We start from the raw sequence: 19,262 nt of genomic DNA, 5'->3' as shown, positions 1-19,262 counted from the left end.
GCAAGCTGTGCCAGGAGCCCAAGCTGCAGTTCCCACTGCTGCCTGCCACGAGGCTGAGGGATAGGGGATTATACCCACCGCAGGGAGGGTGGAACTCAATGTTATTTACTGCAGTTGTACCCTCCTCTTTCTCTTGCTCCTCCCTGGATATTGCACAGTGTTCCACTAGGCTCCAGAGTTTCAAAATATTGATTCAGACAGTTCCTGTCAGTTCAGTATTTGTTTTGGTGAGGGACTGATTCCTGGAGCTTCCTGCTCTACCATCTTCCCTCAATCCTGGGTCATTCTGCTGCTTTCAAGGCTTTCTTGATTCTGTACTTGCCATTTCACTGTAATCCTATTTTTTGGAGCCCTGAGAAGGATGTTTCTGACAGTTCTTGCTGACAGCTCAAAGCTTCTGTGGGGATATGGAGCCCTGAAGTATCTAACTCCATCATCTTGATTGGGGTTGACTTTTTTTTTTTTTTAATCATCATTTTATTGAGATATATTCACATACCACGCAGTCATACAAAACAAATTGTACTTTCGATTGTTTACAGTACCATTACATAGTTGTACATTCATCACCTAAATCAATCCCTGACACCTTCATTAGCACACACACAAAAATAACAAGAATAATAATTAGAGTGAAAAAGAGCAATTGAAGTAAAAAAGAACACTGGGTACCTTTGTCTGTTTGTTTGCTTCCCCTACTTTTCTACACATCCATCCATAAACTAGACAAAGTGGAGTTTGGTCCTTATGGCATTCCCAATCCCACTGTCACCCCTCATAAGCTACATTTTTATACAACTGTCTTCGAGATTCATGGGTTCTGGGTTGTAGTTTAATAGTTTCAGGTATCCACCACCAGCTACCCCAATTCTTTAGAACCTAAAAAAGGTTGTCTAAAGTGTGCGTAAGAGTGCCCACCAGAGTGATCTCTCGGCTCGTTTTGGAATCTCTCTGCCACTGAAGCTTATTTCATTTCCTTTCACATCCCCCTTTTGGTCAAGAAGATGTTCGCCATCCCACGATGCCGGGTCTACATTCCTCTGGGGTTGACTTTTTGATCTTTGCCCATCAGACCTGAAATGATCATTTTGTCTGTCACGTGTTGCATATCTTCTCCTGATCTAGACAGGTGTATTCTATTCAGATTTGAAATTTTTGTGTAGTTAAATTTGTCACTCTTCTTCCAAGCTTTTGTGTCATTAGAAAAACTTTTCATCTTCCACGTTTTCTCCTAGTACTTTTATGGTTTGCTTTAGAAAAAGAAAAAGAAACCCCAGGCATGCAAAAAGGCATTGACACTTAAATACACACAGTCCCAACATGACTAGTTTAGGTGGAGCCCTGGCTGGCTTTCCTCTGCAATCCCCCCCTCTCTCAGAGCCTGCAGCTGCTTGGTGTTTCATATCCCTAAGGCTGTTGTCTACAGACTGATCACTGATCTGTGTCTAGTCTACAGGGATGAGAAGCTTGCACTAGAATGTAAATCTGCCTCATCACTGTTTAGTTTAGCAGCCTGTGTGTGTGTGTGTGTGTGTGTGCGACTATCATGAAGGAAAACGTGTGGTTTAAATTCTCGTGCAGGCACACCTTAGCACTTGTCTATGGGCTGTACTTAGATTAGAAAAGCAGCATTAGACTATTATATGGTACTGTCTTGCATGTTTTAAACTTTCTAGAGGCTACGAATTCCTGCACTTCATTTCACAGTTCACTGAGATTTATCTATGTCGACACCCATAGCCCTAGTTTATTCGTTTTCACCCACTGTTGGGTGTAGTTTGAAGATGCCTCAGTGCACTTTTTAAAAATGCTTTTTAAAATTCAGTTTTATTGATATATTCACATACCCTACAATCATCCACTGTACAATCAGTTGTTCACAGTACCATTATATAGTTGTGCATTCATCACTGTAATTTTTGAACATTTTCATTAGTCCAAAAAAAAAAACCCCACAAAAACAAACAAGTAAAAAAGAACACTGAAAACACCCCCCCCCATTAATCATTTAATTTTGTTCCCATTTTTCTACTCATCAGTCCATACACTGGATTAAGGGACTGTGAGCCACAAGGTTTTCATAAACACATGGTCACACTGTGTAAGCTACAGTTAAACAATTGTCTTCAAGAATCAAGGCTACTACTGGGTTGCAGTTCAAGTTTCTGGTATTTCCTTCTAGCTACTCCAATACACTGAAAACTAAAAAGGGGTATCTATATAAAGCATAAGAATAACCTCCAGAATGACCTCTCAACTCCATCTGAAATCTTTCAGCCACTGAAACTTGTTTCATTTCTCTTCCCATGATGCTGGGTCCACACTCATCCCTAGGAGTCCTGTCTCACATTGCCGTGGAGATTTACACTCCTGGGAGTCACATGGGGGGAGGGCAGTGAGTTTACCTGCCAACTGGACTTAGAGAGAGGCCACATCTGAGCAACACAAGAGGTTCTCCCTCAGTGCACTTGTCTCCTGCTGATGGTCACTTAGGCCGTTTCTAAGGACTTTCTCTTACACACTGACACCTCCACCCCCTGCCCCAGCCCAGCAATGCCCCATTGCTCTGCCAACCTCATCGTTTGGTATTGATTTTGGGTCAGCTGATGGCCATGGAATGTTATCTCATTGTGACTTGCCAGGGTGGTTGAACATCTTTTCGTTTAGTATCATTGAACCATTTTTCTTTTAGGGCTGTAGTTTCATTTTCTGAAACCTTTTGATCCATTCCCAACTTACTGAAGGAAGGCATACAACTATATTTTCTCCAAGATGACTGCCCACATATCACTAACACAGCTACACCCTCTAAGCTGAAATGGCACCTTTCTCAAATAATGCATTTAATTAGTCACCTTATAGTCAAGTGGGAGGCTTGGCATCCTCCCTTGTTACTCTTCTTTTTGTTTTCAGGCTAGTGTCAGCCTGTTTGATTAAAATTCCTGTTTTCATGTGTTATTAATATACGAATTATGTATCATTTATGTCAATTACCCCTAAATTATTTCCTGTTCAAGAACAAGATTTCTTCCTTTGACTCAAGTACTTCATGGCCCTTAGCTCTTTTAGTTTGTTCCTAGGTATTTTTCCTTCCCTTCTCTTCCTAATTGCAATGACCAGTATCTCTGGAACAACATGAAGTGGTGAACAATAGTGGATTTTGCATGATTCTGAAGTCTCAACACCCCTGGTTTTTCATTATGCTATAATAAATGGGAATTATGGATGTTACATTTTATCAAGTGCCTTTTCCACATCTGTAGGGTTGATAGGACTTCTATTGCTTTATTAGATTTATGGAATCATCCAGTTATCCTTACATCCCTGCTATTTTTTAAAGTGATTAAAGAACTATCTTAGAGAGTTTGGGCAATAGCAAAAGCCCCACCCCAAAGCCATACCAGGATTAAGCCCTAAATAGACATCAAACGGGTTAATTCTAGTACCTGTTAGGCTTGTATTTCATCTCTTTTCTGAATCTATTTTTTAATCTATTTGTTATCAGGGAATGCAGAACTTTATTAGAAGTATCTCTTCATTGCTCAAGTCTCCAGCCAATTTTTTTTTTTTTAAAGATTACTGACAATTTTGGAAGGGCAGTCTCAGCTTTCTTAATCATGTTGAAGAGTGGGGTTGTTTTGTTTCTTCTGGCATTCTCCAAACCACCCTGATGACACACTAGGCTCTCCCTGTATTGGAGGGGGTGTAGTGGAGCCCTAGTTGGAATGCTTTGTAGGTCTTGTTTTGCTCAAGCAGGCCTCTTACCACTATGCTCTCCCACCTAGAAAGGCAAGGCCAAGAAGTTGTGGTTCTTTTTACGCTAACAAAAGGGCAAAGGCTCTTTTTGCAAGTGTCTGCAGCCTTCATCCTGCCTCCCCACAGCGTGAAACCCTCAGTGCACACCAGCCTCCCAGAGAACAGTCAACACCACACCAAGGGCTTCTCATAGAATAGATTTATTTACCTGAAACCATGTCTGTGCACTGTGTTGTTACCAGCACAGAAATAAACAACTGATCTCTATTTACAGTCTAAAGTCAAACATGCGTTGTGATAAATTGACATTTAGCATTAAGATAAATGCATCACAATATTCATACTGCACCAACATCTGTCTACTGCTTCTGATTTCATTAAATAAGTTACATTTAATACAGTGCAAAAGAGCTGTTTGCACACTCAAAAATGACTGAAGTTATGAACTCGAGGCCTACATTTTAACCATTCAACACCTGTAGTGTATTCTATGAATTTATAAATAAGCAAACTGTACAGGGCCAATTAAAAAGTAGCATGTTCCAATGACACCATAAAGAAACCTGGCTACTTATATCCGAAGGCATGCATTACAATCAAATATTGAATATTGTACATTTATATAAGCTGACATTCTGCAGAGAAATATGGAGACTTGGCTGATGGCTTCTAAGTTCATGGATAAGGTTTCAGAACCTCATTCTTCTTGCAGCAAAGAAACCAAACTTCTCTGGAGAGGCTTTCTGATTCATTAAGCTAAATTGTACATTTGTAATTATTATTTTGATTTAAAAGCTAAAAACCCCATCGATAATACACATTTCCTCCATATGACACACAATGAATTGGGGAAACTTTTTCCTACTTTTCTTTTCCCCCACATCAATCATGCAGAGGGCTGGTAGATGTGTTGCTAAAAATGGACATGCACGCAACCGAACACCCTTACATTGCTGCAAAATGGTTTAGGAAGCGGTTACTCCAGTATTGCTGAAAAGGAAAGAGAGAGGAAATCAGCTTCATGAAATACGGGGAAGAAATGTTAGAATAAATTTATTTGAGACTAAGATAAATAGTGTAGGTGAAAAGGAATATTCAGCTTGATCGTTAAAGATTTCAAGACCAGCATCCTGATTAACTGTCCTGAGATGCAACACTGCTGGGTAACACCTGAGAGCCCCGACCGAGCAGCACAGACCCTTGTGTTGTTGGCTACGGAGCCAAGGCCACCCCTGGCTTGCAGGAGAACCCACCAGGCAGACACTTACTGGACATTGTTTCAGGAGCTGAACAGAAGTGAGATGGGCAAGAGAAGGAAAGGTTACTGGTTACCAGTGCAAAGGGTTAAGATGAAGCAGAGGTGGGCAGTGCAGCAGTCCGAGCACAGCCTTCTAGCTCTCCCCCTTCCTGCTCCAGGAGCAGCCAGCACCTCCCAGTCCAGGGAGGGGGACGCCGCTGGACCAGGGCTGACTACACCATTCCCTTTTGAGAAACAAAAGTGAAAATTCCCTTTACCATTAACCGCAGGGCGGTGGTGTGACAGAATTCAGTGGGGCAGGCAAAGGGCGCCAGCCCTGCAGACCCAGTGTCCTCTGGCTCCAGGCAGTAGGGAGGTTTGGCAGATGCTGAGCTGACACCTGGGTCTCGGATGTCCTGCAGTCTGCTCACCGCATGAATGTTTTGCTGAGGCCCCAAATTGAGGTTGGTGTGGCAGCAGCTGCTTGGGAGAGGCCGGTCAGCTGCCCCGCCTCGACCCTAGAGATGCTAGAGGAGCAGCCCAGGATGTGCTGGTCTTCCCGACTGGAGGCAAAGCTGTACCAAAGAGGCAAGGTGAGGCACAGGGCAGCAAAAAGCCAAATGCTCTGACAGGATGGCCTTTGATCTGCCTGTGCGTCAGGGAACAGCTGAGCTGCTTGGCGGCAGGTGTGTGTGGGTCTGAGTGACCTGCGCCCTCCACCTCCCCAGTGGGGGCAGAAGCAGGCACTGGGTGAGGAGGTGGCCGGGCACCTGCTGCCTTTGGGACCCTCCCTCGTTGCAGGAGGGTGACCTGAGTTGATGCCACTGAGCACTAGGCACTGACATGTGCTTTCCAACCAGCCAAGTCGGGGCCTCAGGAAACAGGTACCAAACCACGTCAATGGGCTGGAAGGACAAAAGCTGAGGAACAGCAAGGCCAAAGCTGGCTCGCGTGTCCTACAGTGGCCCATGACACCTGACATCTTTTGCAAAGGCCACTCAATTAGGAACTGAGCCAGGAAAACTTGCCTAAATGGTTTGCTGGATTTTCATTTAATAGTGTACCACCCAATTTCAGTTCATAACTAAAATACACTTCTTGGATCTGATCCGCTCAACCCATTGATTTCTGTGTCATGATGGTAGAGTTAGCAACCCCTTCTGCCCCCCAATTCTGTGCAGGGCAGGGCAGACAAGCCTCCCTTCCTGCCGAGAGCCAGAGCACGCTGCAAACAGCCCTGGGTGGCCACAGAGAGCTGGGCCAGGACCTGCACTTAGCTTCTAGGTTCCATTTCCATCCCCCCTAAACTGACCTCTGAACTTTGTGTGGCACCTTGTCCTGCATGATATCCATTAATGCCTCCCCGAACTTTATGCATTTATATCACATCTTCCTGTTTGTCTTCTAGCTGGCCGAGTAACCAGACGTGCTTTCACTAGGAGTGAGGGAGCTGCAGCTCAGGCCCCTCATCCCCTGGCCATCGACAGGCTGGTTTTTGCCTGAGCAGAGTCAGGCCCTAACGACTGTGCTCTCACTGTGCTGCCAAAGACAGGACCCAGGAGGGTGCAAAAAAGGCAGCTCTGTGAGATGAAGCCAGTGCTTCAGTGATGTCACTGCTCAGTCACTTCACTAGCCTTTTGCTCTTTAATGAACACGCAGTAGCAGTGTTCTGGGACAGTTCTGTGCAGCCAGCAAAGATCAAAAGAGCTGTAAGATGCTTTTGTAATCTTCATCCCAGGACTGGGCCAGCAAGGCTCCCCGGCCTGCCAGGGGCCTCCCTGCATCTGGCTGAGCCCCTGTCCTCAGCAGCGTGGCGTCCACCCGAGTTGCCTTCTGGTGAGGGAATTCTATGCCTCAGTCCCCCAAGCCACCTGCCTGCTGAAGCCAACCTCTCCTGGCAGGTGGGGGCTGGCCCCATGTGCACGGCAGAGTCAGACACAAGGGGGCTTGGGAGGAAGGAAGTTATTATTTATTTGTTAGCGTCATAACAGCTATCTCATTTTGTGGTGGCCACCTTTAGGCTAAAGCATCCAGACTGCAGGGAAGAAAATACTCACTTTAGTTGATGAATGTTGGAAGGCATTGGAGAAAAACACCACAGTTAGGACTGTTAATGACTTATACACTGTTGGTTAAGACTGATCTTGAAGCATGCGAAAACATTTACCATAGGAATGATGGTGGTGGTTAGTGCCACATCAAAATAAAAATAGTTCTATACAGTATGTTCATTGGTCATGTACTATTTACAGGTTTTACAAAACACACCCCCACACACACCCGGCCTTATACACTCTACACCAGGTTAAAGCAGGCCAGCAGGAACCTGCATGAAATGTAAATCACAGATGACAACTCGTGCCTATACATGAAAAAATAAAACTCCTACACCTGACTACACAGAACAGGACCCTCCCCTGGAGCACAGTAATGCCAAAGTTCTGAGCTAAGAACTTAAAAGAAAGTTGGACACATCTATTAGATAGTTAAAAGTAAGCCATGTAAGAGTTAAAACCAAGACAGTTATTTTTCTGCCCATTTAAAATGTTTTATTTTTCCTTTTAAACTAGATTGTAAAGTGCCACTGAAATAGGCAATGTTGGCAAAACAATGTCTGTTACAATAAAACACATTAGACATTTAAATAAATAACCTTAAAAACCACGTGAGGGCACACAAACCCAGTAGATTTGAATCTGGAACCATGTTTTCTGCACAAGCGAGAACAGGCATACCTCTTATTAAGACTGATGTAAACAAAACCATCAAAACCCTACAGGAGAGGAAGCCGAGCGGGGTTGAGAGTAAGGGCAGTGGTGGAGGTGGAGGTCATCAGCGGGCATGAGGGGGTGAGGGGGTGAGGGAAGTGGCAAACCAAAAAATACTGACTGAGGTAGCAGTACTCTGCTCAGTGCAGAAAAATTGGCTTATGAATAAAAATTAGACTGTGATATCAAACTAAATCCAGATGATCATGCAAAAGACACAATACATGCTATTTAGTTTTAGAAAAAACCACACACATTCATTTCCTAAAATCGGCTGCCAATTAATTTGCTGACAATGTCTGCTGGCTCAACTATTTTTATACAAGGATGAGTATTAAACAGAACACTGTACATGCTTTTTCATCTACAAAAAAATATTTGCATAAAATAGTGTTAGTTCTCTGTACATGTCAATGGACACTTTTAGTTATGTATATAAAAAAGGAAAATCTTGCCCCACTGGAGTCAGAAAAAGCAAAACAAAATCTAGAGTATGAAACCTCCTTCACCAGCCAATATGTTCATGTGAAAATTCAGCAGAAATAGACAGTTGCTTTAAACAATAAAAAAATTGATTAAGTTAAACATCTTCTTTATGTAAAGCTGTCAGTCAAGACCAGAACATATCACTAAAGTTAGTGTCTGTGCTATACACCCAGACCACCAGGGGCATCATGAGCAGCACAAACGGCCAGGAAATCCCGTCGGTGCATGCCGAGAACGAGCACGGTTTGGAGGCAGGCTGCACACACTCTTTACCAGGTTCCAGGTAGTTGCGGGCCACAAACTTGAGTGTCTCGTCCATTAGAATCACAGGCAAGGAGATTTTCAGCACCATCAGCCACTGGGTCACGTTCAGTGGTGTGATCTGGAAGATAAGCTGTAACACAAGGAAGCCTCATCAAGCCTGGAGACTCGCCGGGGAGAAGCTGCACCCATCCCAACCCACTCCTCCCCCCACTGGGACCAGGAACACGCCCACTTACCGGCAAGGGCTCTACGTAAAGGATCAGGAAGTGGAGTGACATGGACAGGCAGATAGAGCCCACGAGCCAGATGTTCTCCCATGGGGGCATCCTCAGCAAGGACTGGTTCTCAGACAAACTACAGAATAAGGAAAGGTGCATGAGCTCACAAGAAACCTACAAAAGCATGGATCACAAAAGCTAGTTCTAGGAAGTTCTGAACTATACTCCAAAAAGGCAACTACTAACCTTGCTTTGGTCACTGACCTAACTTTACTGAGTCAAGTTTCTACCGTGGCAAAATTAAGGAAGAGAATGTTCAGATGTAGGACAAACTTCCAATTTTAAATCCAGGCTCTGGCACAGATTTCATTTCAGCAGGCTCAAAGCTGATTTCAATTTCCCTTGTCGCTTGAAGCTATTTAGAAATTTCCACTTTTATCACTGGCTTAATTGGATGATATACCATTTGTTTCAACGGTAAAGGGCAGGAGCTCCTTCCCCATGGTCCCTGGCAGATAAGGGTAGTAAAATTCCTATTTTGAGTGTCTGTTGTTGCTTTTAAGGAAGACTTTCTTATGAAACATGTGGCTTGGCACTCCCACTACTTCCTGGAGGTGGTGAGGGGTTAAGCTTTAAGAACCAGAGCTGCTTGTTCTTTTTTGGGAGGGAGAGGGAAGATCTTTCCTGTGATCCTCAATCAACTGTGACTCACATGCCATGGCTCAGTGTCCTTGTAGTCAAAGCGCTCGCCTTGGCTTGCCGCGAAGACTCACTCACCTATTGAGGGCGTTACACATCTCTATGGTTACTAGGACAGAGAGCGCCATTGTCATTGGGTATGGGGATTCAAAGACTGTACAATCCACTCCTTCAAAGTCAGGGTTGTCCTCTTTACACTGTAGGAAATGACTCTGCAACAAAAAAATCCAAGAGTTTCCTGTTCAGGCAAGTATACTTCCAAAGTCCCATGCACTAATTCCACCCCAAGCACAGAAACCAGGCTCACATGTACAGCTGTGGGATGTTATCCCATTTCCCAGAGAAGCCCTGGTCCTTCAGAATAATCTTAGATGCAACCTGCTTACTGAACAAGCCTCAAGATGCCTTGACAGGCATCCCCCAATCACAGAAAAGATCAAGGACAACTCTGTACATGAGGGCTTGTAAAGCTTTGCCTCTAAGGTATACAGGAAGAAAGGGGGCTGAATACCAGCTGGTAGAAGGTCACCCTTGGGCCACCATCAGCAGCGATGAACCACCACGCAGCAGCACCCACGGTAGCGGCACCAACGTAACCTGGGAACAGAACATCAAGAAGCTTACAAACGAGGGGTCTCCACCTGCAGAGTTCACTGCGGATGCTGCCAAAGGGGTCAGTCCCCATGAGGGGAAAAATGAAGGACAGAATAAATGGATGACAACTGGAGCCTGGGCTCTCCTCCCAACTGCTTACTCATATCAGCTAAATTGCTACATCAATGGTTTTCTGAAAGAGGGTGTTTTTGGTACAGAAGTGCCAGTCAGGCAAACTTTCCTTCAGAATCTGTGAGAAGTACCACCCACTGGACTTGAGCAACCTCTGCACAAGCCATGGCATTTTCTGATCAGTGAGCTAACACTTTAAGGCTGCAGGTGTACGAGTCATCCACATAAGGCTACAGAATACTAAGGCAAACTGACTTTGCTGGCATTTCCTAAAGCAGGTTCTGGGACTACTCCCTCCTAGGTAGTTTAAATTCAGGAAGTTTATGACAAAGAAGCAGTGAGGTGTGGTGGAGAAAAGAAACTACAGAATGTTACAAATTGAGTAATGTACATAAAAAACTTACAAGTGCATATAAGCTCTAATCTAGCAATTACAGTGGAATATCATGTATGTGTGTGTGTATACATATACACACACATATATATATACTCGTGGAATTATATTGAGAAAAAGGACAAGTTTCAGTGTACAGGTGTGTATCATGCCACTTCTGGAAAAAAAATACATATATGATAGATGAACTCTGGAAGGGTGCATGAAAAACTGTCAACACTGGGAGGGGACCTGACTGGCTTTCCACTTTATAAACTCTTTGTGCTTCTTGAATGCTATTTAACCTCTGAGATTTACTCTCCTAACCTGTAAGATGAGGAGAACTAGCACCCTGGGTCAGGAGGATGAGGTAAGTAGGCCTACACTTGTGATGAATGCAGAGTTCCTTCCCTTACATAATTACGGAGATGGACACTTAGTCTCACAGCTGGGATATTATCATCTGTTCACATCTCACTTATGAGCCTTAAGGCAGGACCCAGCCTGAGTTGTCCTTGTATCCCTCTGCAGGCAGTGCTAAAATCTGAAAATCTCTTATGTGGAAATGTTCATTCAGTGAAGCCCCAAAAGGGCACAGGATGCTAAAACGGGACTAACTGTGAAGAGACTTCTAAGTTAAAGAGGAGGTGCAAACTGGATCTACAGTTCATTAAACTGCAAATGGGCACGAGCATCCTGCATGTGGTTTTAAGGGATGAATTTAACACTTTTAGGCCCACATTTTGTTTGAACTGTACTCACAGCCAATGGCCAGGTAACGGAAAAAGAGCCACCCGCTGATGAGTGGCTCCTTCGGGTTCCGGGGTGGCTTGTTCATGATGTCCAGGTCAGGAGGGTTGAATCCCAGGGCGGTGGCTGGCAGCCCGTCCGTCACCAGATTGACCCACAGCAACTGGACGGGAATAAGGGCCTCAGGAAAACCAAGGGCTGCTGTCAGGAAAATACTGTTTCCATCCAAGGAAAGAAGAAAAAGACCCTAAATTATTTACGGCCATCATTTTAAATAATATCCTTACCCATTCTTCCCCCATAAACTAATAGCCAGTAAAATGATAGTTGAAGACTACTTTTTGTCTTTTGAAATAACTTTTTTAGGCAATCATAAAACACTGATAATACCCAATTTCAAACTGAAGTTATCTTTGTGAGGGTCAAGAATTTTATGCCGTTTAAATGTGGTTACTTCACACTCCTTTTCCATGTCGGACAAGGTACTTCTCTTTGCACATGGGGTAGCTGTGGACAATCCTTCTGAGTGCCACAGTCCACCACCTTCACCAGGGAGGCCTTCCTCTTGCCCCCTGCCCCCAACTCATGCCCCCAAACCAAAAGCTGCTGCAACAACAGCACATTTGGAAGACTGGCAATCACAACCCACGAGTGCTGCCACCACAGAGACCTACCACACAACCTCGCCCACATTGGAGGAGATGAGGTAGCGGATGAACTGCTTCATGTTGTTGTAGATGGCCCGTCCCTCCTCCACAGCTGCCACGATGGTGGAGAAGTTGTCGTCAGCCAGGACCATCTCGGAGGCAGTTTTGGCCACCGCGGTGCCAGAGCCCATGGCAATGCCGATCTCGGACTTCTTCAGAGCAGGGGCGTCGTTCACACCATCCCCAGTCTGCAAGGGAAACCGACAGGTGGTTTACAGACACCTGCGACCCAGCACTGATGTGCCTGGGAAAAGCTCATCAATTCTGGAATCAAGAGTTAAACTAAAACTTGCATTTTTACAGCTGGTGTCACACAGCAAACCTTACCTAGGAAATGTAAAATTGCTAAATGAGTGCACAAAAGAGACTCCAGAAGGGAATGGAAAAAAGGGGGCTTCAAATTTATTATGTTAAAAAAAAAAAACTATCAAGGAGAAGTACTTGTAACTACATGGACAATCTCACATAGAACAGCTACAGGCTGCAAAAGGACATACATTATATCATTTATAATGCTTGAAAATATGCAAAACTCAATATTAAACAGATAGTATAAAAAAAAATACGTGACAATGCTATTACTAAATACCAACTTCAGAATGGTGGTACCTCTGGGAGACAGAAGCGGGGAATAGGGCAGAGAAAGACAACTGCAATGGCAGATTTCAAAACACAAAAAATTAAAGGTATAGAGACAAGCGACAGAAAAGCAAATAGAACAAAATGTTAATTGTGGTTGAAAATCAGATGAAAGGAAGACAGGGAAATGTTCACAAAAGACATTTCTTATAGAACATCCACCTGGACCTATCATTTTAGTTTGTCCAAAGACTGGGTGATAGAAGGCTGACTAATTATATACTGAATCAAATTTTAGAAAACTTACGATAAAAACAACTATACTTTAACCAAGACAAAGATTAGCAAATCAAACATTTCCTATTTGACTGACTCATAAACTACTCTAAGAAATTAGGGAGTGATTACTAAAAATTCAGTAATCAAAAATTAGAATCTGCTGTTGTCTGTGCAATCTCAATCACCTGTACATGTGCAAAAATACTTACCATAGCTGTAATCTCATCAAAAGACTGAAGAAATTCTACAATTTTAGACTTGTGGGAAGGTTCAACACGGGCAAAGCAGCGGGCATTCAAGCAGGCATCTCTCTGGGCTGAGGGACTAAGTTCATCAAACTCCCGGCCTGTGAAAGCCCTGGATGTCACGTCCTCCTCCTGCCCAAAGATGCCGATGCGCCGACAGATGGCCACGGCAGTGCCCTTGTTGTCCCCTGTGATCATGATGACCCGGATGCCGGCCTGCCTGCACAGCTTCACAGATGATGCCACCTCCACCCTGGGCGGGTCCAGCATGCCCACACAGCCAACGAAGGTCAGATTCGTCTAGGGGAAAGAAACACTTATGCTCAAACCGGAAAACTGTTGTATCTCTGTAATCTGAACCACGGCCAGTTACACACTGAAGTTCTGCATTTCTTTGTGAGACAGAAAATTCTGTAATTTTACAGAACTCTTTAGCAACAGAAGGTTAATATTCATATTATGATAGAAGTCCAATGATAAAAAATATTAATGTCAACTAATCAGAAAGGAATAAAAATGCTACCACACCCTTGACAGCAAACCATTCTTTAACTCTCATCACAATATTTTAAATGGGGAAAAAATACACTGAGGAATAAGCACAGTAGAAGTCCCATGTAACATCAAAGCTGATTCCCTCTTTCATTCAAAGCTTTAGGATGTCACACCCTTGATTTGATGGAATTCTGCTATGACCCAGAAAAGCAGAAGTAATCCCTCAATCTGGATATGGTGAAAGGAACACTTTCCCTAATTAAAAAAAATCTTAATTTACAGGAGAATTGCAAAATAGGTTTCAGGAGCTTATTTAGCTCAAAGCTTGATTATTCTACTTTGAAAGTAACAGACTTTACATTGTTAACTATAGGTCTGAAACAACAACTTAAATTATAAACGTTGACACATTTGCTCTGCAGGAAAAGAAATAGCCACACCTCTTTCTTGGCAAAAGCAAGAGTCATTTGACCTTTTACTTCAAGGAGTGCTATTCTAACACAATGAGTGTGCGGGGTGTGGATGACAGAACTGGTCCTTAGCTAACCTCATATTTAATGAAGTTGGCCGAGTCCTCGAGGTGCATCTCTTCTCTTCTCATTGGATTGTCATGGGTGGCCAAAGCCAGACATCGCAGAGTGTCGCTGCCACTGCCCCACTCCCGAATGACAGACATGAGCTTCTGTTTGACCCCAGCAGTCAACGGCATCTTTGTACTTCCAACTCGAATGTGGGTACACCTGTCAATTACACCTTCAGGAGCACCCTGGAAATAGATTTAGATTAACAATCTTATTTATCGGTCCAAGAGGATCATAACCTTGGTAAGAACAGCTCCATTTCAGTTTGCTGTACTTGCCTTCACAAACATCTTGCTCATTGATGTCCGGCTTGGTTTGTTTGGTGTGCAATAAACCGACATTGATTTTCTATCGCGCGAAAACTCTAGGGTGAATTCTTTTTTCATCAACTGTTTAATGACCTAAAAAGAGAACAGAAACAAACAGTATTAGATGACAACAACTTTTAACTTTTCACTATGCACTGAATACCTACTGCATGACTGGCACTGGGGATACAGCAATGGACAAAATAGACAAGTTCTTGCCCTCATAAAACGTAGACTCTTAATTTGGGAGAGACTGACTAGAATGTAAAAGTGCAATATTAATAAGTGTTATGGAAGAAGAGAAAAGCACAGAAGCGGGAGAGAATTTGGGTATGCATAGATTACAATTTAATTGAGGTACTCAGGGAAAGCCTTACTAAGGTGACATCTAAGTCAGCACATGAAGGAGTTGCAAGCAGGAACCTCGTGGATATAGGTGGAAGACATCCACTGGGGCAGAGAGAACGGGAAGAGCAGGCTGGAGTGTCCTGGCATGGTTTTGGAGCACCTGCCAGGGCCAAATGTGGTTGGAGCAGAGTTTGTTACGGAGAAAAAGGGAGGTCAGAGGGTCAAGGTCTTGAAAGTCACTGCAATGCATTTGGCTTTTGTAACTAGTGAAATACAAAGACTATGGAGGATCCTGAGCTCTAACTGTTGTGTTAAGAATAGGTGGGGAGGCAGAGGAACATCATTTTGTATTAACAACCTAAGAGATGATGGTGATTCGAACAAGGATGAGAGGACTGGAGGTGGGAAGAACGGTCAGAACTTTCTACGACGATGGGACTATCCCATTCACATGGTCAACACTGCTACTGAAATGTGGCTTAAAATGTGGCTGCTGACTACCGTATCAGACTTCAGCATACTGATGGCATTTAAAGCCATGTGACCGAATGAACTCATGGGAGTAACTGTAGCTAGAAAAGGCCAGGGACTGGGAGCATACCATCTCCTGGTGATAGAAGCCAGCGAGGAGAGTCAGAGTATGGCCTCCTGAAAGCTAAGGGAAGGCGAGTTTCAAGGAGGAGCAAGCGGTTCACAGAATCAACCAACAGATGAGGACTGAGAACGCCACTGGATTTCTTATATACGACTGTGTTAATTACAAATAAAGGCACTTCTTCCTTTCTGGTTTCTTAAATCTTTGATTACTTTTTCTAGGCTGACTGCACAAACTAGCACTGCCAGGCAATACTGAATAGAAATGTTGCAGAAAGAAATTCTCCTGTCACCATTAAGCATGCCACTGTAGGCAGTCGGCAGTTTTTAACCAGGAACAGAGATTATAAATTGTACCAGATGCTTTTTCTGCATGTATTGAGATGATCATATGGTTTTCCACCTTTATCCCAAGGACCAGCAGCTCCATGTCTGGGGAGTCATGAGTGACCTGGGGCTTTGTCTTTTAACTGTGGCAGGTTCTTCTTGCTTTCTCTGTGAAGAGGTACAGATTGCATCTTGCTTTCTCTGTGAAGAGGTATAGTTTGCAATCAGGAATGTTCCCAATGAATGAGCACCAGGACAGAGTCATTTCTGATCCCTTCATCTGGCTGCTGTGGAAAAGATGAGGCTCAAGAAGCCACAGAGCAAGAAAAACTTGCAGGCAAGGAAGGGCTTATCCCCCTTATCTCTGCTGGTCATTAACTAATGCACTGCTGTTAACTCGGTGATGCTACGTGCTTCCCTTCATTGAGTATGTGTAGTTACAGGTCTAGAATCAAACAATTCTAAATCTTGGTCCCTATGAAGCTGAGTTTCTAGGATGCCTCTGAGGTGTTTAGCTGCACTGACTAATAAAAGTATCAGAGAGGGTGGGGCTTTGCCAGGCTCTGCTTCCTCGCTCACTGGTGATCAAGGGAGTCAATGCTCAAAAACTGAGGCAAGGAGCTGAGACTGTTCCTCCCTTACGGAAGCCTCAGAAGTTGGGAGGTGGCTCCAAGGAGCTGTGGACCCTCACAGCCTTGAGATTTCTATCTGTCAGTCATGAATCTGTTGACTGTGAAAGAGTCTACAGTGTGGCTGAGACACATTCAACTCTGGTGTCAGTTCTGTTTCTCACGATGCTAAAGAAGCAAAATTAAAATTACATCAAGGGAAGGAGGGTACTGGAGCGGAGTCTGGTTCTGCCTCACACTAGTTTGAGCCTGCAGGCCGGTCACGAAGGCCTTGGTTTCTTGGCTGGCCAGCATCAGATGGACTAGACAGTCCTGAAGTCCCTTTCACAGCCTGAGATTTTGTGAGATCACTAAAACATTTGAAAGTTAGTCCTTAATACCACCCCTCTCCCAATCCAGGCTGGGTTTGCTGAGTGTGGCATTGCTCTAAGACTCCAGTCACACACTGCCTCCTGGTCTGCACTGGCTGCCCAGGGAGGGACGAAAGAGAGTGAGAGACACAAAGCAAATATAAACATAGTGTCAGGTAACCATTTAGTACAATGAGCCTCGCCTTTACCCAGCTTCGTATAACAACTAAAAACGGCTGCTTTTCTCTCTCCAAGCCTATCAACTCACTCATTTAAGGATCTAGGTACTGTCTCCCCCACCTCATTTTTCCTTATTCCCAGCAGGTAAACTTAGGAAGAAACCCTACAAGAGGAGGTCTGAAGTACCACTGGCAGCCTTTGGCAACTGGCAGGGATGAAGCAGGTGCCAAGGTCATGCTCACTGCCGAGAATCAGTCTGCAGGGTCCACTGGAGGGCCTTGGGGCTGTACAGAGCCCAGACTACACGGAGATGGTGTCTGTAGTGCTACGGTTCTGCTACTCTACTCCTCTGCTGAGCAGCCAGCCCACCAGCCACAGAAGGTCGTGGCAGTGGCAGTTTCAGCACGGCCCAAGGCTGGTTGTTGTCCCATGGTGGTGGTATGCAGGGAAGGGGCCTGATTTATTTTCTTGGTTTCCTCTCCTGCTCCTGCCTGGCTACTTTTGAGGCCCACAAGCTCTTCTTCGGCATTCCCCTGCCTCTGAAGTGCCCATTCCTCAGTGTTTTTGGCTCATTCCTTGGTCTCAAGATTCTTTCCTGCCTCTTGCTCTACTTCCTGCCCCTCTGGCTCCTGACCAGCCTCCACTGCCTTCAAACGTTGCAACCCCTTGTCTGCACTTTGACCAGGACAGGATAGATAGGGTTAGCCTTCAGGTCTGCCCGCTTTAAGTTCTTGAGCAGAGCAAAGTGAAAGACAGGGAGGGTGAACAGTCTGTTGTTGAGGAGATCCAGGTGCTGTAGATGACCAGATGGTCAAAGTCTACTCAGGTCTAAGCTTCACCAGGTGTGTAAAACCACACAACTCCAACAGTAGAATGGTCAGTTTATTGCAGAACAGATATAGTATGGTGGCCTTTGGGAGGGCAGTCAGCAACTTGATGGGAACCTCACTGATGGCACGAGGCTCAGGTGCAGCTTGTTGCCGTCCAACTTGTCACGGAGGATGAGCGAGCCGTGGCTTCAAAGCTTTGACAGCCAGGAAAAGGGGACTGAGGGGTCACTTGTGTATTTGGTGGACTTGCACCAACAATGCCTGTATCCTCTGCCATCTGCACGGTGAGCTCCACCACACTGATTTCTGAAAGTTAAACTAACCTTGCATTCCTGGTAATCCACTTGGTGATGACACCATTATCCTTTTCTTAAATATTGTTGGACTAAATTTGCTAGTATCCTCTTTAAGATTTTTGCATTGGTATTATGAAGAATATTAGTTTGTAACTTCATTTTCTTGTTATCTCTCTCTCAGGTTTTCATAGCACAGACATGCTGGCCTCATCAAATGAGTTGAAAAGCACTTCCTCTTCCTCTTAGTTTTCTAAGTTTGTGTAAAACCAGTATTTCTTCCTAGTGTTTGGCAGAATTAACCAGGAAAATCCACTGGGCTGAGACTTTTAGTAGGGGTACACTTTTATACATACTCAGTTTCTTTAACTGACGTAGGATTATCCTGATTTTCTATTTCTTCTGATGTCAACTTAGAAACTTGTTACTGAAGGGATTTGCCAAATTGTCAAATTTTTAAAGTTGTTCATAACTGATTATCTGATTGTCTTTATTTCCTTTTTATTACTTTGATTTGCTGATTTTCTACTTTAAGGGAGAAGCTTCTCTCACTGATTTTATATCTTTATAGCTTTAAGTGTATATGTTGGAAAAGCAGAAAGTTCCCCTGAAATGATGTTTTCTAGCTGCATCCTCCAAATTCTCACGTGGTGTTTTCACCACTGATTAGTTCAATTATTTTCTAATTTCCATTGCGGTTTATTGTTTGATCCTGGATTATTTAAAATGTATTGTTTAGTTTCCAAATACTTGGGTAATTTGCTAATTATCTTTTTTATTGATCTTTTTTATTGTTTTCCAGATTAATTCCATTGTGCTCAGCAAAAAGAGGCTACATGATTTCAACCCTTGTGTAATTTGAATCTTGCCTCATGCACCAAAAGGTATGGTGTAATTTGGTAAACATTCCTTATGCATTTCAAAAGTATATCGTGAGTAGAAGAGAAAGTATATTGAGAGAAGAGAAATACAGATTAGGTTGAGTACATTTACAGTTTGTCCAAATCTTCCAAGTCCTTACTAAGTTTTCATCTGCTTCTTCTATCCATTACTGAAATAGGCATGCTATAATCTCCAACTATGATCGTGAATTTGTGTAATTTTTGCTTCATACACTTTAAATGTGCCACTAGGTGCATATAACACATACATGATTTGATGAGTGGATTTAACATAAGAAAGGTTTTGATAGCCCAGCAGAGGCAAAAGCTTGCCTGGAGGAAATGGGAGGCATTGAAGG

At 43.8% G+C, this 19,262-nt stretch overlaps 1 protein-coding gene across 2 annotated transcripts in view; it reads right to left on the bottom strand.

The window, feature by feature from the left end:
• Positions 1-3,940: 3,940 nt before the first annotated feature.
• ATP2A2 (ATPase sarcoplasmic/endoplasmic reticulum Ca2+ transporting 2) overlaps positions 3,941-19,262 on the bottom strand; it is a 69,956-nt gene continuing 54,634 nt past the window's right edge. Inside the window, exons 12-21 of one of the 2 annotated variants that reach the window (XR_005213947.1) lie at positions 14,442-14,564; positions 14,130-14,348; positions 13,052-13,387; positions 11,952-12,172; positions 11,290-11,492; positions 9,940-10,025; positions 9,507-9,640; positions 8,748-8,865; positions 7,051-8,641; positions 3,941-4,746 (exon numbers count right to left, since the gene is read on the bottom strand). Coding sequence is in view for 1 of the 2 variants with exons in the window: in XM_037816534.1 (XP_037672462.1) it covers positions 8,372-8,641; positions 8,748-8,865; positions 9,507-9,640; positions 9,940-10,025; positions 11,290-11,492; positions 11,952-12,172; positions 13,052-13,387; positions 14,130-14,348; positions 14,442-14,564 (1,710 nt within the window). In the remaining variant the exon portion in view is untranslated. Of the gene's footprint in view, positions 8,642-8,747; positions 8,866-9,506; positions 9,641-9,939; positions 10,026-11,289; positions 11,493-11,951; positions 12,173-13,051; positions 13,388-14,129; positions 14,349-14,441; positions 14,565-19,262 lie in introns of both variants that reach the window. The other variant, XM_037816534.1, reaches the window with a different exon arrangement.

The sequence above is a fragment of the Choloepus didactylus genome, chromosome 23 (assembly GCF_015220235.1).
Source record: "Choloepus didactylus isolate mChoDid1 chromosome 23, mChoDid1.pri, whole genome shotgun sequence".
NCBI lineage: Eukaryota > Metazoa > Chordata > Mammalia > Pilosa > Megalonychidae > Choloepus > Choloepus didactylus.
This window is presented reverse-complemented; position numbering and strand designations above follow the sequence as displayed.